Source organism: Lipophrys pholis (assembly GCF_963383615.2).
Source record: "Lipophrys pholis genome assembly, chromosome: 12".
In the NCBI taxonomy this organism is placed as follows: Eukaryota; Metazoa; Chordata; class Actinopteri; order Blenniiformes; family Blenniidae; genus Lipophrys; species Lipophrys pholis.
The window spans coordinates 6,263,834-6,278,107 of NC_137641.1; the positions used below are offsets into that span (position 1 = coordinate 6,263,834).

The 14,274-nt window shown below is 51.0% G+C and overlaps 1 protein-coding gene across 2 annotated transcripts in view; it reads right to left on the reverse strand.

Annotated features, from left to right (window-relative positions):
• Positions 1-12: 12 nt before the first annotated feature.
• ror2 (receptor tyrosine kinase-like orphan receptor 2) overlaps positions 13-14,274 on the reverse strand; it is a 49,019-nt gene continuing 34,757 nt past the window's right edge. The window contains exons 5-9 of one of the 2 annotated variants that reach the window (XM_080476277.1): positions 8,772-8,893; positions 8,194-8,508; positions 5,464-5,718; positions 2,877-3,082; positions 13-2,090 (exon numbers count right to left, since the gene is read on the reverse strand). In XM_080476277.1, the coding sequence (XP_080332403.1) occupies positions 630-2,090; positions 2,877-3,082; positions 5,464-5,718; positions 8,194-8,508; positions 8,772-8,893 (2,359 nt within the window). In that variant the 3' untranslated portion in view covers positions 13-629. Of the gene's footprint in view, positions 2,091-2,864; positions 3,083-5,463; positions 5,719-8,193; positions 8,509-8,771; positions 8,894-14,274 lie in introns of both variants that reach the window. The other variant, XM_080476276.1, reaches the window with a different exon arrangement.

Genomic DNA, 14,274 nt, shown 5'->3' on the forward strand with positions numbered 1-14,274 from the left:
CAAAGCAACAGGTGACGTTAAAAAAAACACAGATTTTATTCATTATTTCAGTACATGTCAGCAAAAAACATCATCGTATAAACACCCAGTTGGCAACCTTCAAACAAAGAAAAAGTTCAAACCAAAGTGCAGAAATGACAAATGAAATGGTTTTGATGGATTCAGAGTTAAAAACACCGAGCTCAGCGCTTCCTGCTGATTGGTGAACATTAAACATTAAACACGTCGGCTCATTTTGATCCTTTTCCTCTCAATCGTTTCTTCTTCTCACAAAGGGGAGCACACCGGTTCTGGTTCTGGTTCTATTTCTTACCCAGCGCCGGTACCAGGTCCACCCAGTGTGTCTGAGCCCGGTCACCGGTTCTGGTTCTGGTTGTGGAGGTTTTAACTCCGTCAGTACTTCACTGATGAGCCACTAAAGGAAAGCTGGACAAAAAGGTTCCTGGAGTCCAGAAGAAGCTTTGTGTTGCACAGCAACGTCTGAACGGCGACGTATAAAAAACAAGGCGTGAAGAGGAATTGCACAGTTTGATCTGCGACGGGTTGAGAATGAAGCAGCTAACACTATCTAAGGAAGACCAACTAGACGCTGAGGCTCTGCTGCTTCACCGGAAGCCGCTCGCGACGGTTTATGTGTCCGGGGACGTGTGAAGCAGGAAGTCGTCAGTCTGAGCAGCCTCGCTGTCGCCCAGCAGCTCTGTCTCAGGCACAGACGTGTCCTGGAGGCGGGACGCCTCCTCCTGGGACCCCCGGTCCGCACCCTCTCCCTCGGTGGTCCTGGAGTCCTCAGCGAGCAGGGTGGCTCGCTCGGTGGCGGACGTGTTGGAGGGGGCGGTGGTGACGTAGCCGGTAGACGTGGATCCACTGCCGCTGTGGTGAGAGCCAGCTTTGTTCACCAGGTGTGGCGGCTGGTGCATCTGCTGGTGGGGCATGGCCATGGGGATCTGCATGGGGTAAAAGTTCTGCAGGTACGGGTAAGCGGGCATGGGGTGGTACCCGTTGACGGGGATGTAGAGCTGGGGGGGCACCATGGGCCGGTGCATCGGACCCTTCATGGGCATGAACTGGGGCTGGTGGAACGGCGAGCTCTTCTTGGGGCTGGCGTAGCGGGAGGTGTTGGCGGTGCTCATGCTGACGTTGCTCACCGGGCTGGTGCTGAGGGAGCTGGTCTGGGTCATGTTGCTGGCGCCCGACGTCTGGGTGGAGCTGTTGTAGTTGGACAGACTCTCCCAGGAGCGCAGGCGTGCGTGGATGTCTTTGAAGCGAGGCCTCCGGGCGGGAAACTCGCTCCAACACTCCAGCATGAGGGTGTAAATCCAGGCGGGGCAGTCGTCTGGGCAAGGCAGCAGCTGGTGGCTTCGCACCATCTCAATCACGTCCTGGTTGGAGTATCCACAGTACGGCTGCAGACCGTAACTGAAGGTCTCCCACAGCAGCACGCCGTAGGACCAGATGTCGGACTCGGTGGACAGCTTCCCATACATGAGAGCTTCTGGCGACATCCAGCGAATAGGAAACGGACTCGTTCCCATGAGGTTGTAATAATCAGCGGAGTAGACGTCTCTGTACAGGCCCAGGTCCAGGATCTTGATGGAGAGTTTGTCAAACACCAGGATGTTTCGAGCAGCCAGGTCTTTGTGGACGACCTGGTGACTGGACAGGTACTCCATCCCGGCAGCGACCTGCGTGATCACGTGGAGGAAGTCGGCTTGTTCCAGGGTGGACTTCACCGTCTTGTCGTCGTCCGAGCTGCCCACGTCGGAGTTGGGGGATCGAACCACCAGGTACTCGTGCAGGTCTCCCAGGCTGGAGTAGGTGAAGACCATGCTCATGGGCTGCTCCTTGGTGACCACGCCGAGCAGACTGACGACGTTCTGATGCTGCAGGTGGAAGCGGAGCATGGCCTCGTGGCGGAACTCCTCACACAGCGTGGCGTCCACCTTGTCTTTCAGAGTCTTAATGGCCACCACCTGGGTCTGCTCGCCGGGGGCGGTGCCGTACAGGTGGCCCTTGTAAACCTTTCCAAACCGGTCCTCGCCCAGCTCCTCCATAAATCGCACGGCTGACATGTTTATCTCCCGGAGCTTCGGCTGCAGGCAAAGAGACACGGACACACGTCATCAAAGTGTACGAGCAGCAATAAAACCTGTAACACTTCTGACTGGGAGATCTGCTCTGTTTTCATCTGCCTGCTGAGGGTTTCCTGTATCAGGCCAAAGTCCCAGAACTTCAACTTTCCTCTGTTACACTAAACTCAGTGTGTGACCGCAGTGGGTCAGACCCTCACACAGCATCGGGAGGATTAGAACGTGTAGCCGCATATGAGGATGGTTAGAATACCTTTTATGAAGAACCTAAAGTTTCTGCCTGCATGTTTTTATGAAAATTACTCAGCAGCTGTTGGCAGCTGCTTTTTTAAACTTCCACATTATTGAAATGTGACCTTCACTTCTGAGTTTAGGAGATTCTACCTCAGACCTCGAGAACATCGACATTACAGAAAACCATGGACCATGGACCAAGTATTTGTATCAGACCTGCAGTGAAGCTGGAAAAACACAAAAACTCCAAAAAGAGACGGACATGAAGCAAACTCATGAAAGTTTAAAGAGGCGAAGATGTCAGTGCTTTTAAAAAGCTGAGTGAATGTTTTGAGATGAATTCACATTGGGAGTGGAAACCGTTTCTTAAAATATCAGTTTCAATCTGCTCAGTGGCGACACCGTGTGGACAGAACAACAATCAAAAAAAGCCCGTTTCTGACAAATGTATGCAAAGATTCATGGGTTTGTGGGGCGGGTGTGAAGCCGTGACTTTAAAATGACACACAAGATGTGAAATACGGCGTCTGCTGGGTGTGTTACCTGGTGTGTTACCTGGTTCTTCTGCTGGCCCAGCAGCGACAGCTCCAGGTCCTGTGTCGGCGAGCTGTTGCGCTGGCAGCTCGGCGGCGTTTCCGTCGAAACCTTTTGTTTATTCCGGCACATGCAGACGAGGAAGAGGAGGCAGGCGGTGACCAGCGGGGCCAAGATGGCGGGGATCATGATGAGGAGGATGGCGTTCCGAGGGTTTTCAGGAGGATCTGTATAAAGCAACCGGAGAGGTTGTCGTCACTTCACTGCGGCGCTGCAGGCTAAAGTCAACCAGCAGCTTCAGGGCAACGTTCACTGCTGCTGAAAGTCACAGCTGCTCCTTTAAGGCCTTTTTTAATGAAAGCGGTGAGCCCAATGAAAGATCGTATAGTTTGAACCAGAGTTTATGAGTGACGGAAAGCATGCAAGCCCTTTCTAAATGTTTAGCTGATGCTAAATAAAGAAGTCAAATGGATGTGAGAGCGAAGTTTTAAGGTTCAGACGGAGAATCTGCTCATATGAATTCAGAGACGTTTACACAGATCTTGTTGTTTTTCCTCAGGTTGACTGATCATGAACAATGCCTCTTTCACTAACTCCATGTTTGAACATGTACAGAGAACTCCTCTGACCTCTGATGAACTGATTTCTGGCAGTGTCACTTCACTGTGAACCCTTGAATGAAACATTTCTAATAATGACTTTAGTTGGTTTCCACTGAGCCACTCGCTTGTTGACAACAACATTGTGTTAATTGACCTCCGAGCACATTGTGTGGCGGCGAATTAAAGCCATTAAACTTAAACCAGTGAAGTTGTGTGTGTGAACAGACGCTTCACGATCCTGCAGCTGCTAACACACATAGTCTGACACAGTAACACACACTGAGTCCGACACAATCAGACGGTCAGTCAGTCACACAGTCCTGATGTAATCGAAGCCCTCACGAAACGCTCTTGTTTGGGCTCGGTGTCCCTCAGGGTGTCCCTCTGAGTGAATCACTTGCAGAAAGCACTGAGATATGTGTGAACCTGCAGTTCAGCCAACCTTCAGGAGGATCTCCGTAAGTCACAGCTCTCTCTCCGCCTATACGTATGTAATGTCGATCAAATCACATGTCAGCACTATTCACTGCTAAAAACTACAGCATTCCAAACATCTGAGGTGGCCTCAGGTTTTCTTTCCACGGACATTAAGTGAAAACGTCAGAGAACATTAACCGTCTGACACAGAGAGATTCAACTTGGGACAGGCCGTCCAACCTCCAATAACTGCCCTGCACATCAGACAGCCCGTCACGGCGTACACCGTTAGAGCACAAGTTACACCGCTGATCCTGTTCCAGCTCTGACGGAACCGGCCGGTTAATTCACTACAAAAGATGAGCTCTAAGTTCTCCTGCAGACAATGACGATCCGACAGTGATGGAGCTCCTGAAGCTGCAGTTTCAGTTTGTGCAGTGAGACACAACCCAGCGGTAACACTAAACCGAGGAGATCAGGAGGCAGTAAAGCTGCAGCTTCCATCTGCCAGCACACAAACTGCTCGGGTTCGTCTCCATGAAAGAGAATAACATCAATCAGAGCAGTCATCTCTGTTCATGAAGACGCCAGGACATTCAAGGGTGAAAAACCACCTGAAGCAATCTATTTCTTTCTTTGTTTTTTTTTTATAAATGTCAGTTTATTGGTGATGATTTGGAAGGAAAACATCTGATTGTGCTGATCAGTGTTTCCTCATGTTTCTTTTTAAAGTTGCACTTTCAACTCCAGGTTTGTTGTTTTCACACACTGTGGATGATCCGACAGAGAATAACTCAGTGGATCCACGAAGAAGCCAGAAGCAGAGTGGTCAGGGTGAGTGTGGCTCGGCTCTAGAAGCAGAGTGGTCAGGGTGAGTGTGGCTCGGCTCTAGAAGCAGAGTGGTCAGGGTGAGTGTGGCTCGGCTCTAGAAGCAGAGTGGTCAGGGTGAGTGTGGCTCGGCTCTAGAAGCAGAGTGGTCAGGGTGAGTGTGGCTCGGCTCTAGAAGCAGAGTGGTCAGGGTGAGTGTGGCTCGGCTCTAGAATCAGAGTGTGGTCAGGGTGAGTCTGGCTCGGCTCTAGAAGCAGAGTAGTCAGGGTGAGTGTGGCTCGGCTCTAGAAGCAGAGTGTAGTCAAGGTGAGTGTGGCTCGGCTCTAGAAGCAGAGTGGTCAAGGTGAGTGTGGCTCGGCTCTAGAAGCAGAGTGGTCAGGGTGAATGTGGCTCGGCTCTAGAAGAACAGTGGTCAAGGTGAGTGTGGCTCGGCTCTAAAAGCAGAGTGGTCAATGTGAATTTGGCTTGGCTCTAGAAGCAGAGTGGTCGGGGTGAGACGATCACATGGTCGATGGATCTTTCTGAATCTCATCTCCTCTCAGCTTTAAGTGGACAGATCAGCTCTGAAACGTTTGATAGCTTTTGCTACTGACGAGTAAAACTGCTTCTATCTACTGTATCTGTGACAACTGGACCTCTGTGTGTGTGTGTGTGTGTGTGTGTGTGTGTGTGTGTGTGTGTGTGTGTGTGTGTGTGTGTGTGTGTGTGTGTGTGTGTGTTTGTGTGTGTGTGTGTGTGTGTGTGTGAGAGACGGCTCTCACTGCAGGGCTGGAGGTCACAGAGGTCGAGGCGGACGTCAGGGTCGAGGGTGAAGCACCAGGGCGCCTGCATCTGGCCTCCAGGGTTGCGGCAGAAGTTGTGGCTGCCCCAGAGCTCGGGGTAGTCCCTGGCCAGGTGGTGATTGTGGGGGTACTGAGCGGCCCACGGCTGGCAGTGCAGACCGGACCTCGTCTTGCTGACCGAGCCGCGGTACTCCGCCCCGCTGCCGTTGTAGCAGGTGAACTCTGAGGGGGGATCTGTGGAGCACAAGGGGTCGTCATGGAAACACAGCTCACAGCACTGATTGTTCCTCCAGGACCCGTCCATCTGTCAGCCACTGTGGTGCAGTTGTCAGGACGCACTGTGGTGCAGTGGTCAAGCAGAATGATGGTGCAGTGATCAAGAAGCATGATGGTGCAGTGGTTAGGCCGCACTGTGGTGCAGTGGTCAGGCCGCACTATGGTGCAGTGGCCAGGCCGCACGGTGGTGCAGTGGTCAAGCAGCACGGTGGTGCAGTGGTCAGGCCGCACTATAACGCCGTCACACACACTGAGGTCCAGCATCACACACTCCCTGTAGCAGTGACATCCCTGTGCAAACCACTGCACACCACTGCACCTTTCGTGGAGTTGGCAGTGGTTAATCTGGAATTTCAAGATGAAAACACAACGCTTTGTTTTCATTTCAGAAAAGTTTTGTGTGTCCACGCCAACGTTTTGAAAACAACATATGTTTCCATGGAAACAGCAGAGAAATTGAAAATGATGATGACGATGTAGTTTCCATGTTGGTCCACTAGTTGGTGCTGTTGTTAGTTTTAGTAATGAAAGCACACACGCGCACATACAGCAGAGACTAATGGGCTCTAAACATTAACACTGGGAGGACACGGACATTCTAGTGGACAGACCACCAAGTTGGATTGTTATTATGGTGACTGTCAAAATATAACTACCAAGTTGGATAGTTATTCTGGTGACTGTCGAAAAAAACAAAAAAAAAGTGCCAGGACACTATGGACTGGGTGTCATGACACCATGGAGAAAACATTGTTCTGACTGAGCATGTGCAAAACTACTAGTTACTATAGTGACCAGGAACAATAATAGGACCAGGACCAGGACCAGGACAAGGACCAGGACCAGAGGAGGAGCGTTTTCAAAAGTTGTGTTTTTAGTGGCTCTGAGCTCCGTTGTTGTAAACAGACCTAAAACTCGATGTTTTGCGTTTCCACTTGAAACCATCGCCGTGGCAACGGGGCCTGAATGTCCCACCGTTCACCAACAGCGAGTCGGGATCGAAACAAAGCAGGAGCCAGGACGTATCAATGTTGGACACTGCCAATAAAAAGGTTTCAACTCATCAGACGTTTCCCATTTTCATATTTCATGTCGACCTGCACATTATGAAGTGAATAAACCAGTGATACACACTGGCTCGTTGGTCGAGGAGTCTGATTCTTGCTCTGCGGGCGAGAGGTCCTGGGTTCAATTCCCGGATGAGCCCTTTGGTCATCAACCATGATCTTTTGTGTTAAATTTCAAAAGAGGCTTTGACTTTTTCCTGTGGGCTCACCACCTGCAGGAAGGTTCTTAATTGGTGCAATGTGATCTGGGTGACGGTGCTCAGACTGACACCCCCGCGACCCAGCAGCAGCTCTACTCCGAGCTCCTCCCTGGTGACTGAGCTCCTCACCCTATCTCTAAGGGTGCGCCCAGCCACCCTACGGAGGAAACTCATTTCAGCCGCTTGTATCCGGGATCTCGTTCTTTCGGTCATGACCCAAAGCTCATGACAATAGGTGAGGGTAGGAACGAAGATCGACCGGTAAATCGAGAGCCTCGCCTTTTGACTTAGCTCCTTCTTCACCACGACGGACCGATACAGCGACCGCATAACTGCAGACGCTGCACCGATCTGCCTGTCGATCTCACGCTCCATCTTCCCCCCACTCGTGAACAAGACCCCGAGATACTTGAACTCCTCCACTTGGGACAAGGGCTCTCCACCGACCTGAAGGGGGCAAGCCACCTTTTTCCAGTCGAGAACCATGGCCTCAGATTTAAAGGTGCTGATCTTCATCCCAGCTGCGTCACACTCGGCTGCGAACCGCGCCAGTGCACGCTGAAGGTCCAGGTTTGATGAAGCCACCAGGACCACATCGTCTGCAAAAAGCAGAGACGAGATCCTGTGGTCCCCAAACCAGACTCCCTCCGGTCCCTGGCTGTGCCTAGAAATTTTGTCCATAAAAGTTATGAACAGAACCGGTGACAAAGGACAGCCCTGCCGGAGGCCAACGTGCACTGGGAACAGGTCCGACTTACTGCCGGCAATGCGAACCAAACTCCTGCTCCGGGCGTCCAGGGACCGGACAGCCCTTAGCAAAGGGTCCTGGACTCCATACTCCCGGAGCACCCCCCACAGGATGTCCCGAGGGACACGGTCGAACACCTTCTCCAGGTCCACAAAACACATGTGGACTGATTGGGCGAACTCCCATGAGCCCTCGAGTACCAGGTGGAGAGTATAGAGCTGGTCCAGTGTTCCGCGACCAGGATAAACCAGCGATGTAACTTGTGATCTGATGATGATGAGGCCTCAGTGGGAGCCTTCCTGACCCGGACTTCAACTCTACACTCTGACAGGTGCTAACCACTGCACCACGTGGCCGTGGAGTTCTGCCTGTGTGTGTGTGTTTGTATGTGTTTGTGGCATGGCGGAGCTCCACCTACATGACCCCAGCTTGTCGGAGGGAACGCCAATCCTCATGCAGGAGGCGGCGTCCGCCGTGCCGGGGCGGGGCAGCAGGTGGCAGGTGGGCAGCTCCAGCTGCATGAGGATCATGGGGTTTGATCGGGCGATGGTGTACTCCGCCTGACAGATGTCGTTCTCCAACGCCTCGCACTCGTCTCTGCAGAGCTGGCGGCGGCGAGGAACCCGAGAGCCCTCGTCGCACAGCGGGAAGACGTAGTAGCAGAAGGACGGGATGGCAAACTTGGAGCACTGATCAGACAGGTGGGTGGAGGTGCCGATCATGGTGAAGGCAGCTGGAAGCGACAAGAGAGAGCGTTAGACAGTTTGTTGTTGTGGAGAGCTGCAGTGGAGAGTGGCAGTAGAGAGAGCTGCAGTGGAGAGCTGCAGTAGAGAGAGGTGCAGTGGAGAGCTGCAGTAGAGAGCTGCAGTAGAGAACTGAATTGGAGAGCTGCAGTAGAGAGAGCTGCTGTGGAGAGAGCTGCTGTGGAGAGAGCTGAAGTGGAGAGAGCTGCAGTGGAGAGCTGAAGTGGAGAGTTGCCGTGGAGAGAGTCCTCACCCGTGATGCGGTTCTCGCTCTCGCCCTGCATCTGCAGAGACTCCACATAGATACTCTGGTTCCCGATGAAGCGCGCGCAGGCGATGCCGCGGTACGGCTGGCAGAAGCCTTTATCACCAGACCTGCAGGGAGACACTGCTGTTACACTGGTGCTACACCTGCTGCACCTGCTAAACCTAAAACACCTGCTGCACCTCACCTATAACACCTGCTCCACCTGCTGCACCAGCTACACCCACTGCACCTACTAAACCTACTGCAACTGCTTCACCTACTATAACTGCTGCACCTGCTAAACCCACTACACCTACTAAAGGTCAGGTCAGGAGTCACACTGGTTAGGGGTCACATTGATTCAGGGGTCACATTGGTTCAGGGGTCACGTTGGTTCAGGGGTCACGTTGGTTCAGGGTTCACATTGGTTCAGGGGTCACATTGGTTCAGGGGTCACATTGATTCAGGGGTTACATTGATTCAGGGGTCACATTGATTCAGGGGTCACATTGGTTCAGGGGTCACGTTGGTTCAGGGGTCACGTTGGTTCAGGGGTCACATTGGTTCAAGAGTCACATTGATTCAGGGGTCACATTGGTTCAGGGGTCACATTGGTTCAGGGGTCACATTGGTTCAGGAAGTTATCAAACATCTCAACATTACAGCAAATAAATGTGAGTTTAACAGATCTTCCACCAGAGACAGGATCATTGTCGATGTAATAAATCTCTCCCTATCAACAGAGGCTCTGTCTCTACACTGTTAAGCAGCTATAATCCAGCCTCTGCTGAACAAAACAAATCTGGACCCTTCATTTGAACCGTTGGCCAAATCTCCAAACTGCCATTGTCTCTAAAATACTGGAGAAGGTTGTCGCCACGCAGCTTCCATCTGCTTTCGACGTACATGGTTTGTACGCCCCGTTTCAATCTGGCTTCTGTAAACTACTTTCCACAGAATCTGTTCTGACTGAAGTCACGAATGACCTTCTGACGGCAGCAGATGATGGGAAATACTTCATACGGGTACTTCTGGACCTCAGCTCTGCTGTTGACACTGTTAATCACAATATTCTGACACTGTGGATCACAGTATTCCGCACTGTGAATCACAGTATTTTGACACTTTGGATAACACTATTGTGCTGTTGACACTGTGGATCACAGTATTGTGACGCTGTGGATCACAGTATTCTGACGCTGTGGAACACAGAATTCTGACGCTGTGGATCACAGTATTCTGACGCTGTGGATCACAGTATTCTGACGCTGTGGATCACAGTATTCTGACGCTGTGGATCACAGTATTCTGACGCTGTGGATCACAGAATTCTGGCACTGTGGATCACAGAATTCTGACGCTGTGGATCACAGTATTCTGACACTGTGGATCACAGTATTCGGACACTTTGGATTACAGTATTCTGAAACTGTGGATCACAGTATTCTGACGCTGTGGCTCACAGTATTCTGACACTGTGGATCACAGTATTCGGACACTTTGGATTACAGTATTCTGACAGTGCGGATCACCGTATTCTGCTGGACAGACGAAGGCCGGTGGGGGTATCTCAGGTTCTGCCTCTCCCACAGGACGTTGTCTGTTCCAGTGGGCCAGTTCATGTCCAACACAGTCCCTCTGTCCTGTGGTGTACCTCAGGGATCTGTCCTGGGCCCATTACTATTTCCATTGTACTTGTTGCCTCTGGGTTGAATAATTAGCAGTTCTAGTAGGATTTCTGTATACATCTGTATACAGATGATCTTCAGTTATATGACTCTTTCAAACCCAAAGCGAGCAATAAACTTTCCACTTTAAATGACTGTTTCCAGGCCATCGAACTTTGGACGTCTGACAACTTCCTTCAACTAAACAAAAGCAAAACAGAGGCTCTTCTTCTTCCCCCCCAAAACTGGATGCAGCATATTGGGCCATTAGATAGACAGCCATGTCAGCCTGCTGACGCCTTCCTGCTTTTTCCACCAAAGCAACATTGCTACTAAAAGGAAGAGTGTCCAAAGTGGAGCTGGAGAAGATTTTACTGCTTTTATCTCGTTGTAACGTCTTTTTAGCCGTTTAAACCAGTTCTTCTCTAAACCGCCTTCAAACCGTCCAAAAGGCAACTGCTCATGTTTTAACAGGAACAACCTGGAGAGCCCACATCACTCCATCCTTCCCTCCCTCCACATCACTCCATCCTCTCCTCTCTTCACTGGCTCCCGGTTACCTTCTGTGTTCATTTTAAAATACGAGTTCTAACTTTTAAAGGGCGAACAGCTTTTAATATTTCCAACGTCCTTCACCCAAATAGAGACTCAGTCTGAACAACCAAAGCTGCTTGCAGCCCCACAGACGAAGCTCAGATCCTCAGGTGACGAGGGATTTGAAGCTTTTGCACCAAAGCTGTGGAATTCTCTTCCATTTCAGCTGAGATCTGTCGACTCCTGTGCGACTTTTATGAAGCAGTTAAAAATGTTTTTATTTAGGCAGGCCTTTAATCTGCAGCTGCTCAATTTTCATTTATGTATGTTTTTATTGCTTCTATTCTATTCTATTCTATTCTATTCTATTCTATTCTATTCTATCTTCCACCAGAGAGTCGGTCCAACATGTGTCCTGCAGAGTGACAGTGGGTGGAATTGATCTGCTGGACTGGTGTTGGTTTGTACTGAAACTCGGTTGCATCAGAGAAGTTCCAGCAGCTTGTGTTTGACCTCAACAAGCAACCATGAAGCTTCACACACTACAGTGTGAAGGACAAGCAGCAGAGGAAAGGTCCTCTCCACGAGGGACCGTGGTGGCCAATCGGAGGGCGGAGAGGTTCAGACCTCCTTTCTTCTGCTAGTTCCTGCAGATCTTCAAGAGATCCGCTTCACACACCCTAACCACAGACAGAATCTCTCCAGCAGCTGTTGTGGTCTCCTCCACCAGGGGGCACCCTGCTCAGCTCCCTCTGGCTCCTCTCAGTGTGGAGGTGGAGCAGCTCCACCATGAGCTCCTCCTGGAGGGTGGAGCTCCTCCCTCTGGGGGTCAGGAGTGGTCTAGTGATCAGCACAGCAACATACCCTGGCAGGCCCTCAGAGGACTAAACTGGAGTGAAGATCCAAACAAACATGTTCAAAAATACTTTCTGAGAGTCGACCGGTACCACCCTGGAGCCCGTCTGGAGGGTCTGGAGGAGTGGAAGAGTCTGGAGTGGTGGTGGAGGGTCTGGAGATGGTGGATGGTCTGGAGGTGGTGGTGGAGGGTCTGAAGGAGGTGGTGGAAGGTCTGGAGGTGGTGGAGGGTCTGTAGGTGGTGGTGGAGCATCTGGTGGATGGTCTGGAGGTGGTGGTGGAGGGTCTGAAGGAGGTGGTGGAAGGTCTGGAGGTGGTGGAGGGTCTGTAGGTGGTGGTGGAGCATCTGGTGGTAGTGGAGGATCTGGAGGTGTTGGTGGAAGGTCTGGGGGTGGTGGTGGATGGTCTGGAGGTGGTGGTGGTGGAGGTTCTGGAGGGGGTGGTGGACGATCTGGAGGTGGTAGTGGATGATCTGGAGGTGGTGGATCATCTGGTGGAGGTGGTGGAGGGTCTGGAGGTGGTGGAGGGTAGTTTGCCCACACGGCTCTGCATACAGGACGTTGTTGTGGTTTTGGGGGGGTCACAGCTCCACATACAGGAAGTTGTTGTTCACCGTCTGATCCAAGGTTTTTAAACTTCCTCCCTGAGGTCAGTTCGCAGGTCCTGTTTTTGCAGGTTTAGTTTCCCAGGCTGGACTTAAGTCTTAATCCACAAAACAAACACAGAGAAGCCGAGGTAGAGAACCAACACACACACACACACACACACACACACACACACACACACACACACACACACACACACACACACACACACACACACACACACACACACACACACACACACACACACATACACACACACACACACACACACACACACACCCGTGTCACCAAACTCCAGTTTCTAATAAAAACATGAAGGATTCTTCCTTCTGAACACGTGAGAGCAGCTAAACATATATTTCAACCAACAGCAGGAAGAAGAAACCACACAAATTAGCTGGACGTCTTCCAGACGCTCGGTGTCCAACACGAGGCCGGCTGCCCGGAACAGGCCAACAGAGTCAAGGGAAGGCAGGCTGAGGGTTTAGTGTTTCCACTGCTTAAGTAACCACAGACAACGTGACACTAAGACACGAGGTCAGAGGTCAGAGAGAAGTTGACATCCCGGATTCTAAGATTTGAGTTGATTTACAGTGGAAGTCCAGGATGTCGAGGAAGAGAGAAGAGAAGGCCGATGATTCTGGACCTTAATGAAACGGTTTCTCTTCTCAATGAGAAAAGCCTGTTTGATTGCTGAGCCGCAGATTCAGTGAAAATATTTTCAGTCAGTCCGACAGTAAACAGTGAGTTCATGTCCATCCAGAGACACGGTGGACTGCAGGTCCTGCTCAGTGGACTGACTTTGTTCTTCTCTCAGTTTGATCTAGACTCAGGCTCTCGGTTGTTCACACCGGCCTGTAGCCATCCTGACCTCCCTCATGTTAGATGGTTCCTGTTTGAAATGGCACCCACTGCTACACAAGTACATGCTCCACCTGCTAGACCTGTACCTGCTCCACCTGTACATACTTCACCTGCTACACCTGCATCTGCTACACCTGTCCATACTATATCTGTACATGCTACACCTGCTACACCTGCATCTGCTACACCTGTACATGCTATACTTGCTACACCTGTACATACTTCACCTGCTCCACCTGCATCTGCTACACCTGTACATGCTATACCTGCTACACCTGTACATACTTCACCTGCATCTGCTACACCTGTCCATACTATATCTGTACATGCTTCACCTGCACATACTACACGTGCTACACCTGCATCTGCTACGCCTGTACGTACTTCACCTGCTACACCTGTACATGCTACACCTGCTACACCTGTAATGTTACACCTTTACATGCTACACCTGTACATACTTCACCTGCTACACCTCCTGTACATACTATATCTGTACATGCTACATCTACACCTGCTACACCTGCACATGCTACACCTGCAATGCTACACCTGTACATGTTACACCTGCACCTGCTACAACTGTACATACTTCACCTGCTACACCTGTAATGCTACACCTGTACATGCTACATTTGTACATACTACATCGGCACTCAGAACTGAACTCCAGCACTTCTCAATAATTGCTATCTCATCGTTTGAAGAGAAGATGTGGCCGCTGCTCCCGAACACGAGGAAACAGATCTGTCCTGTGATTGGCTGACGGGCTGCTTTCAGGAAATACTGAGAAACTGCAGGTCGGACTGAGCACTAGACTCATTCTGGTTCACAACAGGTTGGTCCAGACGATGGTGAGGTGGAGGAGTCTCCACCTGTCCTGACCACGGAGCGGTGGAGGACAGGCCAGTCCAGACACAGAAGTCTCATTAGCTCAAAACGATGATGTCATCGCTCGTCTCTCGACCTATAACCCTGCCGCCC